The following is a 14,396-nucleotide window of genomic DNA, read 5'->3' on the forward strand; positions in this document are numbered from 1 at the left end:
AAAACTGCCTTGAAAGCCATTTTGTTTTTCAGGATTGTTTACAAGGGTACTTGATGCAAAGTCCCAATAAATCAGCTTACATGAATACAAACAATCCACTGTGCAAAAAAAACTGTTTCTCAGGCTTCTTCAAAACCCTGCCTCTCCTGCCAGCCGCTCTAGCACAGTGGCGCTGCGGGCCACACTTCACAGTGACATTATGATCAAGAAGGCCTTTAGTGGGTATTAGCTTCTAGTTATGAGATAAGTAAGTCCTGGGGATGTAGTGTACAGCATGGTGACTCTACTAAACAATACAGTATTGTATATTTGGACGTTGCTAAGAGTATAGACAGTGAAGTTCTCATCACAAGAAAAAAAATTTTGTAACTGCATATGGTGATGGCTGTTAACTAGACCTGTGATTATTTTGCAATATATCGAATCATTATGTTGTACACCTGAAACTAATACAAGGCTATCTAACAATTATAGCTCAATTAAAGAAAAAAAAAAAAAAAAAGCCCTGACTGGGTAGCACAACTGGTTAGAGCATTGTCCCAATATGCCAAGGTTGCAGGGTTTGATCCCTGGTCAGGACACATACAAGAATCAACCAGTGGGGGGTGGGGGGAGTGGGGAGGGGGGGAGAATCACCCAGTGAATGCATAAATAAGTAGAGCAACAAATCGATGTTTCTCTCTCTTTCTCTCTCATCCTTTCTCTAAAATCGATAAATAAATTTTCAAAAATTAAAAAATAAATAAAACCAAAAATTTTTTAGAAAGCGGTTTTTGTCCTGGTGATCAACTCTTACGACCTAACCCTATTTGGGGAGCACTGCACACCTATACCGTGTGAACCTGGTTACTCTTTAGTGCAGACTCAGTACACTCAGCAAGAATACCTGGACATGCTCCCACAGGCCCTGGGGCAAAGGGTGAGCAGTACATCACAAAGAACTCTTCCTCAAGCTGACTCTTCCCATGCCTGCGCAGGCGGGAGAACTGAACCGCAAAGACAAAGCTCCCAGAAGACTCTAATTCACCTTGACTTCGGGCACTCCTTGCACTTCTCCACAGTATACATTTGATCATGAGAAAAACATTACATTTAGCTTTTTGGAGACTCCAAAAACTGAATTCAAATATCATCTCAAGTATTTTTCTGCCTTCAGAAATGACTTAATCACAGTGGGAAACAAGAGATTACTTATCTGTAATTGAATTCTAGGAAAAAATAGATGATTTCTTTCAGTTTCCTGCTTTCTACATCTAACCTAATACTCTACTACAACTTTTTTTTTTGCCTGATCCAGAAAAATAAAGACTAATGTAAGAGTGAAATCATGTTATTAGAAATATCCATGTCTTGATGACCTAGGCAGTGGTCGGCAAACTGCGGCTCGCGAGCCGCGGTTTGCCGCTCTGTTGACTAGTGAGTTTGCCGACCACTGCGTAAGGCATTACCCTTACCCAGAAGTTTTGACTTCAGGTTAAAGACATTAGTACATTATTGCCCTAACCGGTTTGGCTCAGTGGATAGAGCGTCGGCCTGCGGACTGAAAGGTCCCAGGTTCGATTCCAGTCAAGGGCATGTACCTTGGTTGCGGGCACATCCCCAGTAGGGGGTGTACAGGAGGCAGCTGATTGATGTTTCTCTCTCATCGATGTTTCTAGCTCTCTATCCCTCTCCCTCTCCCTTCCTCTCTGTAAAAAAAATCAATTAAAAAAAGACATTAGTACATTATTAAAATGTTTTTTAAGTGTTTTTCCCTAAGGCAGTGGTCGGCAAACTCATTAGTCAACAGAGCGGCAAACCGCGGCTCGCGAGCCGCATGTGGCTCGCTAGCGCAGTTTGCCGGCCACTGACTAGTGTATCCAGTAGAAGTTTAGCAGCAGTTCTGGCCCCTGTGTGAACTAAAGGGAATCAGAATACGCCACCCCAAAATATGCCACTTTGGAATAAGGATTATTTTGAGCTGAAGACAAGAAACAGTCAACGAAGGAGGAACTCTTTGCCCTCCCCCTTTCTGCTTAAGATCAGGGCATAAATTTCCCTGTGTGATGGTGCCCTCCACTCCTCTCCTGAACCAGAAGAACAATCCTTAGCAGTGGAGATGAAAGGATAGCACTGAGATGAATCTGCACTAAAAAACATTAATAAAGGAATCCTTACCTTCCATTAGTTTCCCCTATATATTTGTCTTCCCATAATTTACCCCCCTCAGAAGCCCCAATACCCCTTTCCTTTGTCTAGTCTCTTCTCCACAACTTATTACCCTTTGTTAAACTGGTATTAAGCTCAGAGGCCTAACTACTTCCTTATTTTTTTCCCCACTTCTTTTCTATAATGCTTGATGTGAAATAAACCTTTTCTCCTGCTCATCTATTATCAGATTAATTTGTAGGTCCCAGTTAACTGAACCTAAGAGGGTAGAGGAAATATTTTTCCTCCCCTATAGAACTCAATATGGGACAGTCATTTCATATCTGAGCTTCTTAACAGCTTAAAGTAATAAATTCTATCAAAGAACAGTGAACTCTTCCCATACACCAACACATCACTCATCTTGAAAATACAGGTGTCGCCGAAACCGGTTTGGCTCAGTGGATGGAGCGTCGGCCTGCGGACTGAAGGGTTCCGGGTTCGGTTCCGGTCAGGGGCATGTGCCTTGGTTGCGGGCACATCCCCAGTGGGAGGTGTGCAGGAGGCAGCTGATCGATGTTTCTCTCTCATCAATGTTTCTGGCTCTCTATCCCTCTCCCTTCCTCTCTGTAAGATATCAATAAAATATATTAAAGAAAAGAAAATACAGGTGTCTTACTGGATATATGGAGGAGAGGAGGATGGGACACTTTATAAAGTATATGATTGTCTAACAACTATGCTGCATATCTGAAACTAACACAAAATAATATTAAATGTGAATTGTAATTGAAAAAAAATTTTAAATTCATAAAACAAAAAATTAAATTAAATTAAAAAAAATTAAATTAAAAAAAAAAAAAAGAAAATACAGGTCTCCTTCCTGAAAGGATCTACTCCATCATATTACAGAAAGAAAAAAAGGCCTCCTGGCAAAGTAAGACTGAGGAGTAGCCAGAAAATCTCATCATATAGACACCCTGGAAAGCATTCTTAAGCTGGTTACTCTGGAAGCATGAAATTAGGAAACTATGCAATGAATGACTCTAGGACCAAATTCATTATCATCTGACTCCCATAATTATAAAGGATTCGCCAGTTTCATTTAAAAAAAAAAGTTTTTACTATTTTAGAAAGAGAGAAAGGGTGAGGGAGAGAGAGAGAGAAACATCAATGAGAGGGAGAAATATTGACCAGCGGCCTCCTGCACACCCATCGGCTTCCCTCCAGACCTTCTAAATCAGGAACTCTGGGGTGGAGACCCACACGGTAGACCCTTAAGTGTTCTCAGAGTAAATGATGTCTGGTTCCTAAGAAGTAAGAGTAAGAAGGTCCCTCCTCTGTAACTGAGAACAATGCTTGAAAATGTTCATCAAGTCATAATGACACCAACAAATTACTCCAAAGCCATGGTTTCTAGTGGCTGGGCTGCCAGTTCCACGGGTTATACTCCGTGTGGTTTGTTTCCAACAGTATTTTAACTGACGCTCAGTTTGCTTGTCCGTCAAGTAAGGGTCCTGAACTAAATGCCTATAAGGATCTGTGTGAGTCCAATCCTTAACAGCATGAAAACAATAGGGCCCATGTAGTGTTTCATAAAGCTAAAAAAGTATTCAATTTAAAGGGCTATCCTTTCCTTGATCCCCGGTGGGGATGTGCAGGAGGCAACAAGATTGATGTTTCTCTCTCCCTAAAATAAATAAATAAATAAATTTATTTTTAAAAAACTTGCTTGATAAAAATGATAGTGATAGGCCCTCCCACCATGTGAGTACACAGGAGAGAGGGCCATCAGTGAGTCAGGAAGCTGACACCTTTTTTTTTTTTTTTAAATCTTTACTGCCTGTTTTTCGTTTTGTTTTGTTTTGTTTAATGTTTTTTATGGATAGGGAGAGGGAGAGAGGGAGAGAGAGAGAGAGAGAGAGAGAGATAAACATCAATTGATTGCTTCCCATAGGTGCCCTGATTAGGATCAAACCCGTGATCCTTTGGTGCACAGGCCAAAGCTCCAACTAACCGACCCACCCTGGCTAGGGCTCTGCTGGCACCTTGATCTTGGACTTCCAAGTCTGCAGAACTAATGTTTATAAGACAAAAAACAACAACAAAAATGATAGTGATATAATTTTTAACAGTAACTACTCTAAAAATGTAAGTAAAAAAAACCATTTTAAGTCAGCAAGCTTATGTGAGTACTTCCATTTTAAAACAACTATAGTCAGAAAAGTGTATTTTATTTAGTAAAAAAAACTGGTTAGGGAGTCCATATTAACGAAAATTCTATTTGCCTACCACAAAACCACTTCTAGGACACTCTCCTACTCAAACCCTTCCACAGTTCACAGTGCTTCTGAGACAGGTTAGTAAGCCAGGACAAGTGGAATAAGGAAACTGAGAGACAGTTCAACGGCCAACGGTTTAGCATCAAGTAAATTGCAAAACCCTTCCTTTCCTAACCAAGAACCCTTAAGAGCAAATGGTTTAAGGAAGATGATGTGAAGATGGCAGCAGAGGTAGGAGCAATACAAGGTCAGAAACCAAGGAATGTGGGAAGCCTCTAGAAGCTGGAAAAGGCTGGGGAATGGCCTCTTCCCTAGAAACACCAGGAAGAACAAGCCTTTGATTTTATCTGGGCAAGAACCATTTGGACTTCTGACTTCCGGAAAGAAATCACACCATCCTCAAAGCCTCACCCACCTGTTATGGGCAAAGTGACTGACTCATCACAGCATCTCATCATGCTGGGACCTTGAAAAAGAGAAAAGGCAAGGACCTCAGGAGCATCCCAAAATGCACACTTACCGTACCATTTTTTAAAAATGGTCTTTTCTTTCTTTCTTTAAATATATTTTTATTGATTTCAGTGAGGAAGAGAGAGAGAGAAACATCAATGATGAGAAAGAATCATTGATCGGCTGCCTCCTGCACATCCCCTACTGGGGATCAAGCCCTACTGGGGAGCAAGCAACCTGGGCATATGCCCTTAACTGGAATCGACCCTTCAGGACCCTTCAGTCCCGCAGGCTGACGCTCTATCCACTGAGCCAAACCAGCGAGGGCCTTATAGTATCATTTATATGTAGGTGCAATATGGAACTGCTTAACATTTTCCTTTGATTTCCTGATTAGCAGGAATGGTTTCTAAATTAAAGTTTGTGTGGGGAGATAACAGGGAGATAACAGAAATACAATAGTGCCATCTGTACCAACACCATCTAAGGATGGATGAAGTCAGGAGAATAAATCTCATTTTGGCGCATCAGCAAAAAGCTGATGAATATTCTGTTGAAATCCTCCCCTAAAATACCTCCCTTTAGAGAACAGATGAGAACCCAGGAGACAAAGATCCAGAGCTGGCTCTCTCTGGAGCATGCCCATGCCTTTCTTCCCTCTCAGGCAAACATCTTTACTTTTCTCTCCTAAACTTTTTTTTTTTTTTTAACACGTTAAGCGCCCAGTCAGTCACCAGTGACTGACACTATACTTCCCGTCCAGAAGACAAAACAGGCTGGGTGCTTAAACGTGTTAAATTTCAGAGAGAAAGGGAGAGGAAGAGAGAGATGGAAACATCAAAGAAGAGCGATAACCAATGATCAGCTGCCTCCTGCATGCCCCACACTGGGGATGGAGCAGGCAACCCAGGCATGTGCCCTGACCAGGACGTGACCTCCTGGTTCACAGGTCAATGCTCAACCACTGAGCCATGCCCGCCAGGCTTCTCTCCTAAACTCTTTAAGAGTCCCCACCATACTTGCAACTGGGGGAACAATGAGCAGCTTGTCCCGGGCTTACCTCCTGAACCTGTGTCTAAGGCCCCATTTTCTCTGACCTTTCCGTGAGCTAACAGCAGCCCTGCTGTGCTTCACTTCTTTCCTGTAACGTTTCTAGAGAGCCACAGCAGAGCACCGCCTGGTCGGCAAACTCATTAGTCAACGGAGCGGCTCGCGAGCCGCGGTTTGCCGACCACTGGCCTAGGCATTCTCCTGTTGCTTCCTCTATCCTAAGCCCTTCCTTGTTTCACTGTCCCCAGCTTCAATAAACGTACTCTCAAAATAAAATAAAACAAATGTACTCTCAAAATCACCTAGACTTGTTTTGTGAAATCTTTCCTGCATGAAGTCAAGAACCCACACACTATCAGCCTGCACAAGGCAGACGTGCTCCAGGCCCAGTCCTTTTCAGTTACACTTCCAGAAACTTCACTTAAAAAAAAAAAAAAAAAATATATATATATATATATATATATATATACACATATATATATACACACACATACACATATACATATATATATATATATATATACACATATACATATATATATATAGAATTGAGAGAGAGAAGAAAGGAAACATCGATACGTTGTTCCACTTATGTATGGTTGATTCTTGTATGTGTCCTGACCCAGGAATTGAACCCACAGCCTGGGAGTATCAGATGATGCTCTAGTCCAGTGGTCGGCAAACTGCGGCTCGCGAGCCACATGCAGCTCGCGAGCCGCGGTTTGCCACTCTGTTGACTAATGAGTTTGCCAACCACTGCTCTAGTCTAACCAACTGAACTACCCAGCCAGGGCACACCAAAAATCCACATTTTTTACCACAGCCATTACCCATTAGCTTCCCATCTTTTCGACTAGAGACACCCCCTGCTCCAGTTAAATTCGATTATACAACATACACTGACTCCCAGAGGTCCTCAAACTATGGCCCGCGGGCCACATGCGGCCAGCCGAGGACATTTATCTGGCCCGCCGGGTGACGCTGCCTGTCCTGCTTAGCAGCCAACTCGTCCTGGGCCCGCAGTGCGCATAGGAATTTGTTCATAGTTTTTTTTTTTTAAACTATAGTCTGGCCCTCCAACGATCGGAGGGACAGTGAACTGGCCCCCTGTTTAAAAAGTTTGAGGACCCCTGCCCATTGCCCTTACTCTACCCTCACAAAAAATATTCATCCGTTCAAGTTCAGAAAGATACTATCTCCTCACAAAACCACCCCATGTTGCCCAGGCAGAAATGATTAATTATAACTCTTCTCTCAACCACTGTAATTTGTTATTACTGTAGCAATTAATATAGTCCACCTCACTTTGGGGTTGACTGTCTACCCTTTGTTCCCCAACTATATTGTAAATTCCTTCATGGAAGGGACCTTTGTCCACAACTATTTGTATCTACCTACCCTTTCTCTCAGCCAGCCCCCTCCAAATACTTAGCACTTAGAATTCAAAACAATGAAGACATGAACAAATGAAATAATGTGCTTCAGAAAGCCTTAAGTTTCCCTACACCTGCTTGGAAATTCCTGCACATAAGAAGCTTATTTTTGCAACTGAGGATAACCCAGATATCTGGAATCTGAACTCCTGTCTTATCAATCGCTTATATCTTCTCTCATATTCAACACATACCAACACCCTTCCTTGTACATAAGCCAGTTTGAAAATGTTAAATTGGAGGTTTCCCCAAAACAACAACGCTTACAGGAAAATAGAAGTTGCTGCAGCAGGAGATAAGAGGCCAGGCGCTCCATATGAAAGCAGCAGTGCCGACTGTCCTGAGCTGTCCTTGGTTTGCTCTCAGAGGCAGTTTATCTCTTAGTGTGTTCACATTACTAACAGGAACCTGAAAATGGGTCGGCCCCTTTTGATTAATACCAATAGAACCAGACAATGACGAGGAACACCACAAGCTGACTGTGCCATAAATGAGGAAGGAGAAAAGTAATGACCTACAAAGATGAGCAGTTTATCAAGTTGTCCAGGGGCCTCTTAGTGGCACCCTTCAATCTGCTTTCTGCAGAGACAGACTTCTGCTAATTCAGTTTCTCAGGACTAAGGTGTCAAGGTGCAAGTTGATAATTAACAGGGATTTTTTCTTTTCTTTTCTCATTCCCACTTTCATTTTGAACTTGAAAAATGAGGACTGGACAAAGGAGTTGGCCCTTTCATAGCTGTCAATACTGAGTTTCATTCATTTCACATACAGTTATTGAGTAAGGTATTTTGTTAAGATGATAAGAGGTGCAAACACAGAAACCCAATCCCTGCCCTTAAGGAGTTCCCAATTTAGTACAACTTAAATGTCAGTATCCAAAGGAACTTTAGAGAACCCACCCCCCAATCCCAGGTTAATCTTGGAGACATTTTAATATTAACAGCAAGTACCTCATCCAATCAAGTCTTGTGATAGAGCCACGCCAATAACTTGGGAACAAAACTTTTTAAAAATGATGAAGTTTCTTAATTGCAGGATTTACAACCCTCTTTTTGGGGGTAGTTTTAAAATCCCCACGCCTCCCAACAGACGAAACAAGCACAAAGTCTGAGAATTCATTTAATAGTAAATCCTACATCAAGGTACCCTGTAGTCAGTGGTTCTCTGCCTTAGCTGAAATTCAGAATCACCTACGGAGCTTCCAAAATTCCTAACGGTCAGGCTGCACCTCAGACCCATGAAATCAGAGGCCATGGAAGCGGAACCCAGGAAGAATTTTTTCAGCTCCTCAGGAGATTCGAATGTGCAGCCACGGGTGGGAACCACTGCTGTAAATCACTCTGCCCTTGAAATGGGGGAGGACCAGGAACTTCATTGCTCAAGGACATATACCCCTTCTCCCCCTCCTCCCATACACACAGGCCAGCTGCAGATTTTCCGGATGCAGTTTTATGTTTCATGGATCTGGCCATGAGCTCAAGCGTGGAACACAATACTCTTCCACCCTGAGGAATGAGGATGTAGGAAAGTTACGTTTGATGTAACCACTACGGCTACCGCTGATTTTGCACCTGGGCCGGGACAGACGCAGGTTTAGTTTTGGGGGTCGCAAGGATGCCCCTTTACACTTTTTTCTTTTTCATGTAAACCTGTTGGCATCCTGGCCTCAGCAGCGGGTGGGCCAGCGGAAAGCACAGCGCCGGGTGCCCAGGCTTGGGGCCCGGAGGAACGGATCGCAGTAGGAAAGAGGACAGACCGTTCCCGGAGAAGCGAAGAGGAAGCGGGGCTGCAGCAGAGACGGGGGTGCGGGACCCGGTACTCACGCAAGTGCCGCCCAGCTTGTGGCTCTCCACCACGGCGACCCTGGCGCCGAGCTCGGCCGCCCGGCGCGCGCTGGCCAGCCCGCCCGAGCCGCCGCCGATCACCAGGTAGTCGTAGGCCATGGTGCCGGGCGGCGGGCCCTGCGGCTGCGGCTCCTGCCGGCACGCCATGGCGCGGGCCACGCAGCGGGAAACGGCGCGGGCACGCGGGAAGCCGGCGAGGGTGCGCGCCGCCCGCTGCCAGCTCGGCCACACGCTGGCGTTCAGGGCCCGGGGCAGTAGGGCCATGCGCGCGGAAGTGCGCGGAGGGGGCGGCCCTGGGGCGGGCCCCCGGGAAGGAGGGGGCGCGGGCCCGGGGCAAGGGTGGCCTCGGGGTGACTAAGCAACTGACCGGGGTGCGGGGGGGGGGGGGAGCAGGGGAGCGGGGGCGGGGTGCAGGGCGGGGCATGAGTCTCCCGGCCGCGGTTACGTGAGAACGGGATAGGCGGGCGGGAAGGGCCGGCCCCACTCCCATCCCCACCCCAGCCCGTTCACCTGCGTGCGAACCACCAGCCCTACCCAAAGCGGGGAGCTTGGGGGTGGGGGAGTGATCTGCTTCCTTATTCACCCCAGCACCTGAGGCTCCGCACCCGAGTGGCGTCAACCGCAGGGAGGTTTCTGGAGGTTAGTGGGCGAGAAAGGATGAACGCTCTCTTTTATTTTCATCAGCCTTTGGAGAGTTCCCTCCATTATTGTGGAGGCTGATGTTAGTTTTGGAAACATCGGAATAACGAGTTTCGTGATCGTCGAAACCAGGGTAGACTGCCCTGATTTAACCCACAATTGATTATTTCTAACTAAAATCACCCGAGAAGCAGGAAGAGCTGTCTGAATCTCTGTGCCGTAAAAGCAGGAAATAAATCTCCGGGGTAGGTGCCCTCCCAGCTCCAGAACGGTGGAGAGACAGCCGAAGCACACGATATAAAACCCGGAATTGAAAAGCATGTATAGCCCTGGCCAGTGTGGCTCAGGTGGTTGAGCATCGTTCCATGTAGGAAAAAGTCGCCAGTTTGATTCCCAGGCAGGGCACATGCCCAGGTCCATCCCTGTGGATGTTTCTCCCTCTCTTTCTCTTAGATCAATTAAAATACATATGTTTTAAAAAGGGTGTGTAGCCGAAACCGGTTTGGCTCAGTGGATAGAGCATCAGCCTGCGGACTGAAGGGTCCCGGGTTCGATTCCAGTCAAGGGCATGTGCCTTGGTTGCGGGCACATCCCCAGTGGGGGGTGTGCAGGAGGCGGCTGATTGATGTTTCTCTCTCATTGATGTTTCTAGCTCTCTATCCCTCCCCCTTCCTCTCTGTAAAAAATCAATAAAATATATTTTTTTAAAAAAAAGGGTGTGTAAACAAACCTTGTAAAGTCTTTACTAATTTACTGCCAAAGCCCAAACTTTTGTTTAGATTCCTCACCAGCGAATACCACACCTTGCTTTAGATTCCTTTCTAATGAACACTTTCTTTGTCATGTCAATTTCTCATAAATTTCCTTGTCGAAAAAGTATAAAAGGGTGCCCAGTTCAATCATGTCTTTGAACCTTATTTTATGTTCTGAGCATCATATTGTCATTCTCCTGTGCACGCATATTGTGGTTTTTTTTTCCTGTTGAGCTAGTGTTGTGTCAATTTTATTATTTTATAAGTAGTCCAACCAGAAGAACTAAAGAATGGTAGAGTGAGGGAATTCTCCCACTCCCAACCTGATCTACAGATGAAGCATATAGGGTAGAGTCCTGGTCTGCGCGCTCAGTTGTTAGCTGCAGGGGTGGGCAAACTTTTTGACTCGAGGGCCACAATGGGTTCTTAAACTGGACCGGAGGGCCGGAACAAAAGCATGGATGGAGTGTTTGTGTGAACTAATATAAATTCAAAGTAAAGGAGCGGAGGGGAGAGCAAGAGAACCGGATAGAACAGCCGGATCCGGCCCGCGGGCCGTAGTTTGCCCACGGCTGGGTTAGTGCATCAGCCTGCATACCGAAGGGTCTTGGGTTTGATTGCAGGTCAAGGGCATGTACCTGGGTGACAGGTTCAATCCCGAACCCAGATGGGCACATGTGGGAGTCAACCAATCCATGTGTCTCTCTCTCTCCCTCTCCCTCTCTCCTTTCCACTGTCTCTGAAAAGCAATTAAAAAAATATCTGGCTGAGGATTAAATAAACTAACAAAAGACAGGGTAGAGATGGAGACACAAAAGCATTTTCCTCCCAACCTGTCCAGACTGGGGTATTATTTTACAATATCTGGAACTACCAGCTGGACAACAAAGTATTAAGTGGGCTTTGAGTTGGTGTGATGATAGGCCACAGCCCATGCCCATCTACAGACTGAGAGCTCCACAAGCAGAGGAGTGAAGGTCCAGGTCACAGGCACTGGGCCCAGCACACTGAAGGGGACTGGGAATCAACCACACTCCAATTGGAATAGTACCCGGTTCCTTTTTGAAGGTTTTTTTTCTGATCAAAAAGTTGTATAGGGGAAAATGGTAAGTTCTTCCTTCCAGTAAAATGCCATATAATACATGTAAAAGGAACAACAGAGTTAGAAAGGTCACCATTTTGCAACTATCATAATAATAGTGTCATTAACAATCAGTGAATATTAAAATCACACTGGGTGAAAGTATGATGGCAAAAGGATTACTACACAATCTCTGAATGGGTCCCCATAGATTGCTTATTAATCACAAAGGGGAAAATGGTAACTTCAAAGTTAAACATTGCCAGTGAGGAGACATTTGTCATTGTGTACCTCATGAGAAGATGCAGTAAGAAGGGGTTGAGCATCGACCTGTAAACCAGGAAGTCATAGTTGGATTCCGTGTCAGGGCACAATTTGGGGTTGTAGGCTCCATCCCCAGGAGGGTCATGCGGGAGGCAGCCAATCAATGATTCTCTCATCATAGATGTTTCTCTCCTCCTTTCCTCTCTGAAATCAATTTTTAAAAAAATAGTGCACAACTTCACTTATGTAATATTCGTGCTAAAAATCCATAACCTGAAAAACCCACATTGAGGGAAATTTTACTATTAGCCTGGTAGTTTAAAAACTATCAATGTCTTAAAAACAATGCAAGGATGAGGAAATTTTCCAGGTTAAAGACTGAAGAACCCTGGCCAGTGTGCCTCAGTTGGCTGAGCATTGTCCCATGCATTGAGAGGTCGAGAGGTTGCTGGTTCAATTCCAGGTCAGGGCACATGCCTGGGTTTCAGGTTTGATCACCAGGGTGGGGCGTGTAGGAGGCAGCAGCCAATGGATGTTTCTCTCTCTTCCTCTCTCTCTAAAATCAATAAAAATACATTTTAGCCCTAACCGATTTGGCTCAGTGGATAGAGCGTCAGCCTGCGGACTCAAGGGTCCCAGGTTCGATTCCGGTCAAGGGCATGTACCTTGGTTGCGGGCACATCCCCAGTAGGGGGTGTGCAAGAGGCAGCTGATCGATGTTACTCTCTCATCGATGTTTCTAGCTCTCTGTCCCTCTCCCTTCCTCTCTGTAAAAAAATCAATAAAATATATTTTAAAAAAAAATACATTTTAAAAAAAGATTGAAGAAATATGAGAATTAAAAGTAAGGCCCTAGCCGGTTTGGCCCAGTGGATAGAACGTCGGCCTGTGGACTGAAGGGTCCCGGGTTTGATTCCAGTCAAGGACACATGCCCGGGTTGCAGCTCGATCCCCAGTAGGGGGCATGCCGGAGGCAGACGATGTTTCTCTCTCATCATTGATGTTTCTCTCTCTCTCTCCCCCTTCCTCTCTGAAACCAATAAAAATATATTTTTTTTTAAAAAGTAAGGCTTGATCCTGGATGAGCTTTTGAATTGGGACAATTGACAAAACTGGAATATGGCCTGTGTAATATATAATGGTACTACATCAGTATAAAATTTCCCGAGTTTGATCACTGTACTGTGATTATAAGAAAATATCCTTGTCCTTAAGAGATACCCATTGAAGTATTTGGCAGTTAAGAGTCTGAGTCAGAGGCACTTGGATTCATATCAGACCACAGGCACTGTCATAGTTAACCTCTCTTGAGTGTCAGTTTCTTCATCTGTGAAACTGGGAGGCTGACCAAAAAGGAAATAAGCACATGGAAGAGAATAATGTAGAGTGGAGGAAATGAGCCAGCAGGAGCTGGAAATAGTAAGCAGAGCAGTGTAGATAGGCAGCTTGAAGGGGGTAATGGGAGATGGGTGAAGTCCTGGAAGACCTTGGTTGTAACCTGGCACAGGTGTTTAAACGTTACTCCATCGGCAACAGAGTCACTGGAGATTTTCCGGAGGTGTGTTTCCCTGAAAATATATGAAATGAACTGGAGATGGTGAAATTGGCATTATAGGACGCAAAAGTAATAGGTAGCAGTATTGATAACAGGGAAGGAACAGACTGGACAGACATGAAGTAAAAACTGACAAGTTGAGGAAGGGTTCAAGAGTCAAAGATGACAAGTCTTGAGCCAGGAAATATGGGGGTGGGAGGCGGGGAGAATGACTCCATCAAACAAACATAAAGAAGATGAAAGGAAGTAAAAGTCTAAGATTCCGATAGTTTTAAAGGAGAAAGGAACTTTTAATCACCTAGTTACATAATCCATGCAATATGTTGAAACCAAAGGTTCATAAGGTATTATTTAGGGCTAAATTATTTTATTTTCATGTAAGCATTTTTCCTTTTTGCTTCTGACTTAGGTGGGAAGAGGAATAGGTAGCCATATCCCAAGCACTTGAAGACTTCTGACCTTATCTAAATTTTCTCTTTAAGAAATGTCAGCCAGCCCAGCTGATGTGGCTCAGTGGGCGAGTGTTGACCAGGAACCAAGAGGTGGCAGGTTGGATTCCCAGCCAGGGCATATCCCCAGGGTGGGCCGTGAAGGAGGCAGCCAATCAATGATTCTCTTTCATCATTGATGTTTCTCTCTCTCTCTCTCTCCCTCTCCCTTCCTCTCTGAAATCAATAAAAATATATATTTTTAAAAACTACACTAAGATACCATTTTTTTTAAAAAGAAATGTCAGCTAAAGTAAAATTTTAGTTAATACAATTAATAAGAGGTAGTTTGGAGATGATAGTAAATGCTAAGAATAAAAATCAACTGAGTTACTGTTCAAATGTACAAGTCTTAAGACATCATGATAAATTAGCATGATTTGTGAGAAACAGCAAAGCCACAATTATTTCACCTTTTAATAATTTCGTTA

General features: G+C 44.4%; 1 protein-coding gene across 1 annotated transcript in view; it reads right to left on the minus strand.

The window, feature by feature from the left end:
* GSR (glutathione-disulfide reductase) overlaps positions 1 to 9,559 on the minus strand; it is a 37,809-nt gene extending 28,250 nt beyond the window's left edge. Inside the window, exon 1 of the mRNA XM_080661734.1 lies at positions 9,166 to 9,559. Within this exon, the coding sequence (XP_080517860.1) occupies positions 9,166 to 9,450 (285 nt within the window). The 5' untranslated portion in view covers positions 9,451 to 9,559. The remainder of the gene's footprint in view (positions 1 to 9,165) is intronic.
* Between the last annotated feature and the right edge of the window lie 4,837 nt (positions 9,560 to 14,396).

Source organism: Plecotus auritus (assembly GCF_963455305.1).
Source record: "Plecotus auritus genome assembly, chromosome: 3".
Taxonomy (NCBI): domain Eukaryota; kingdom Metazoa; phylum Chordata; class Mammalia; order Chiroptera; family Vespertilionidae; genus Plecotus; species Plecotus auritus.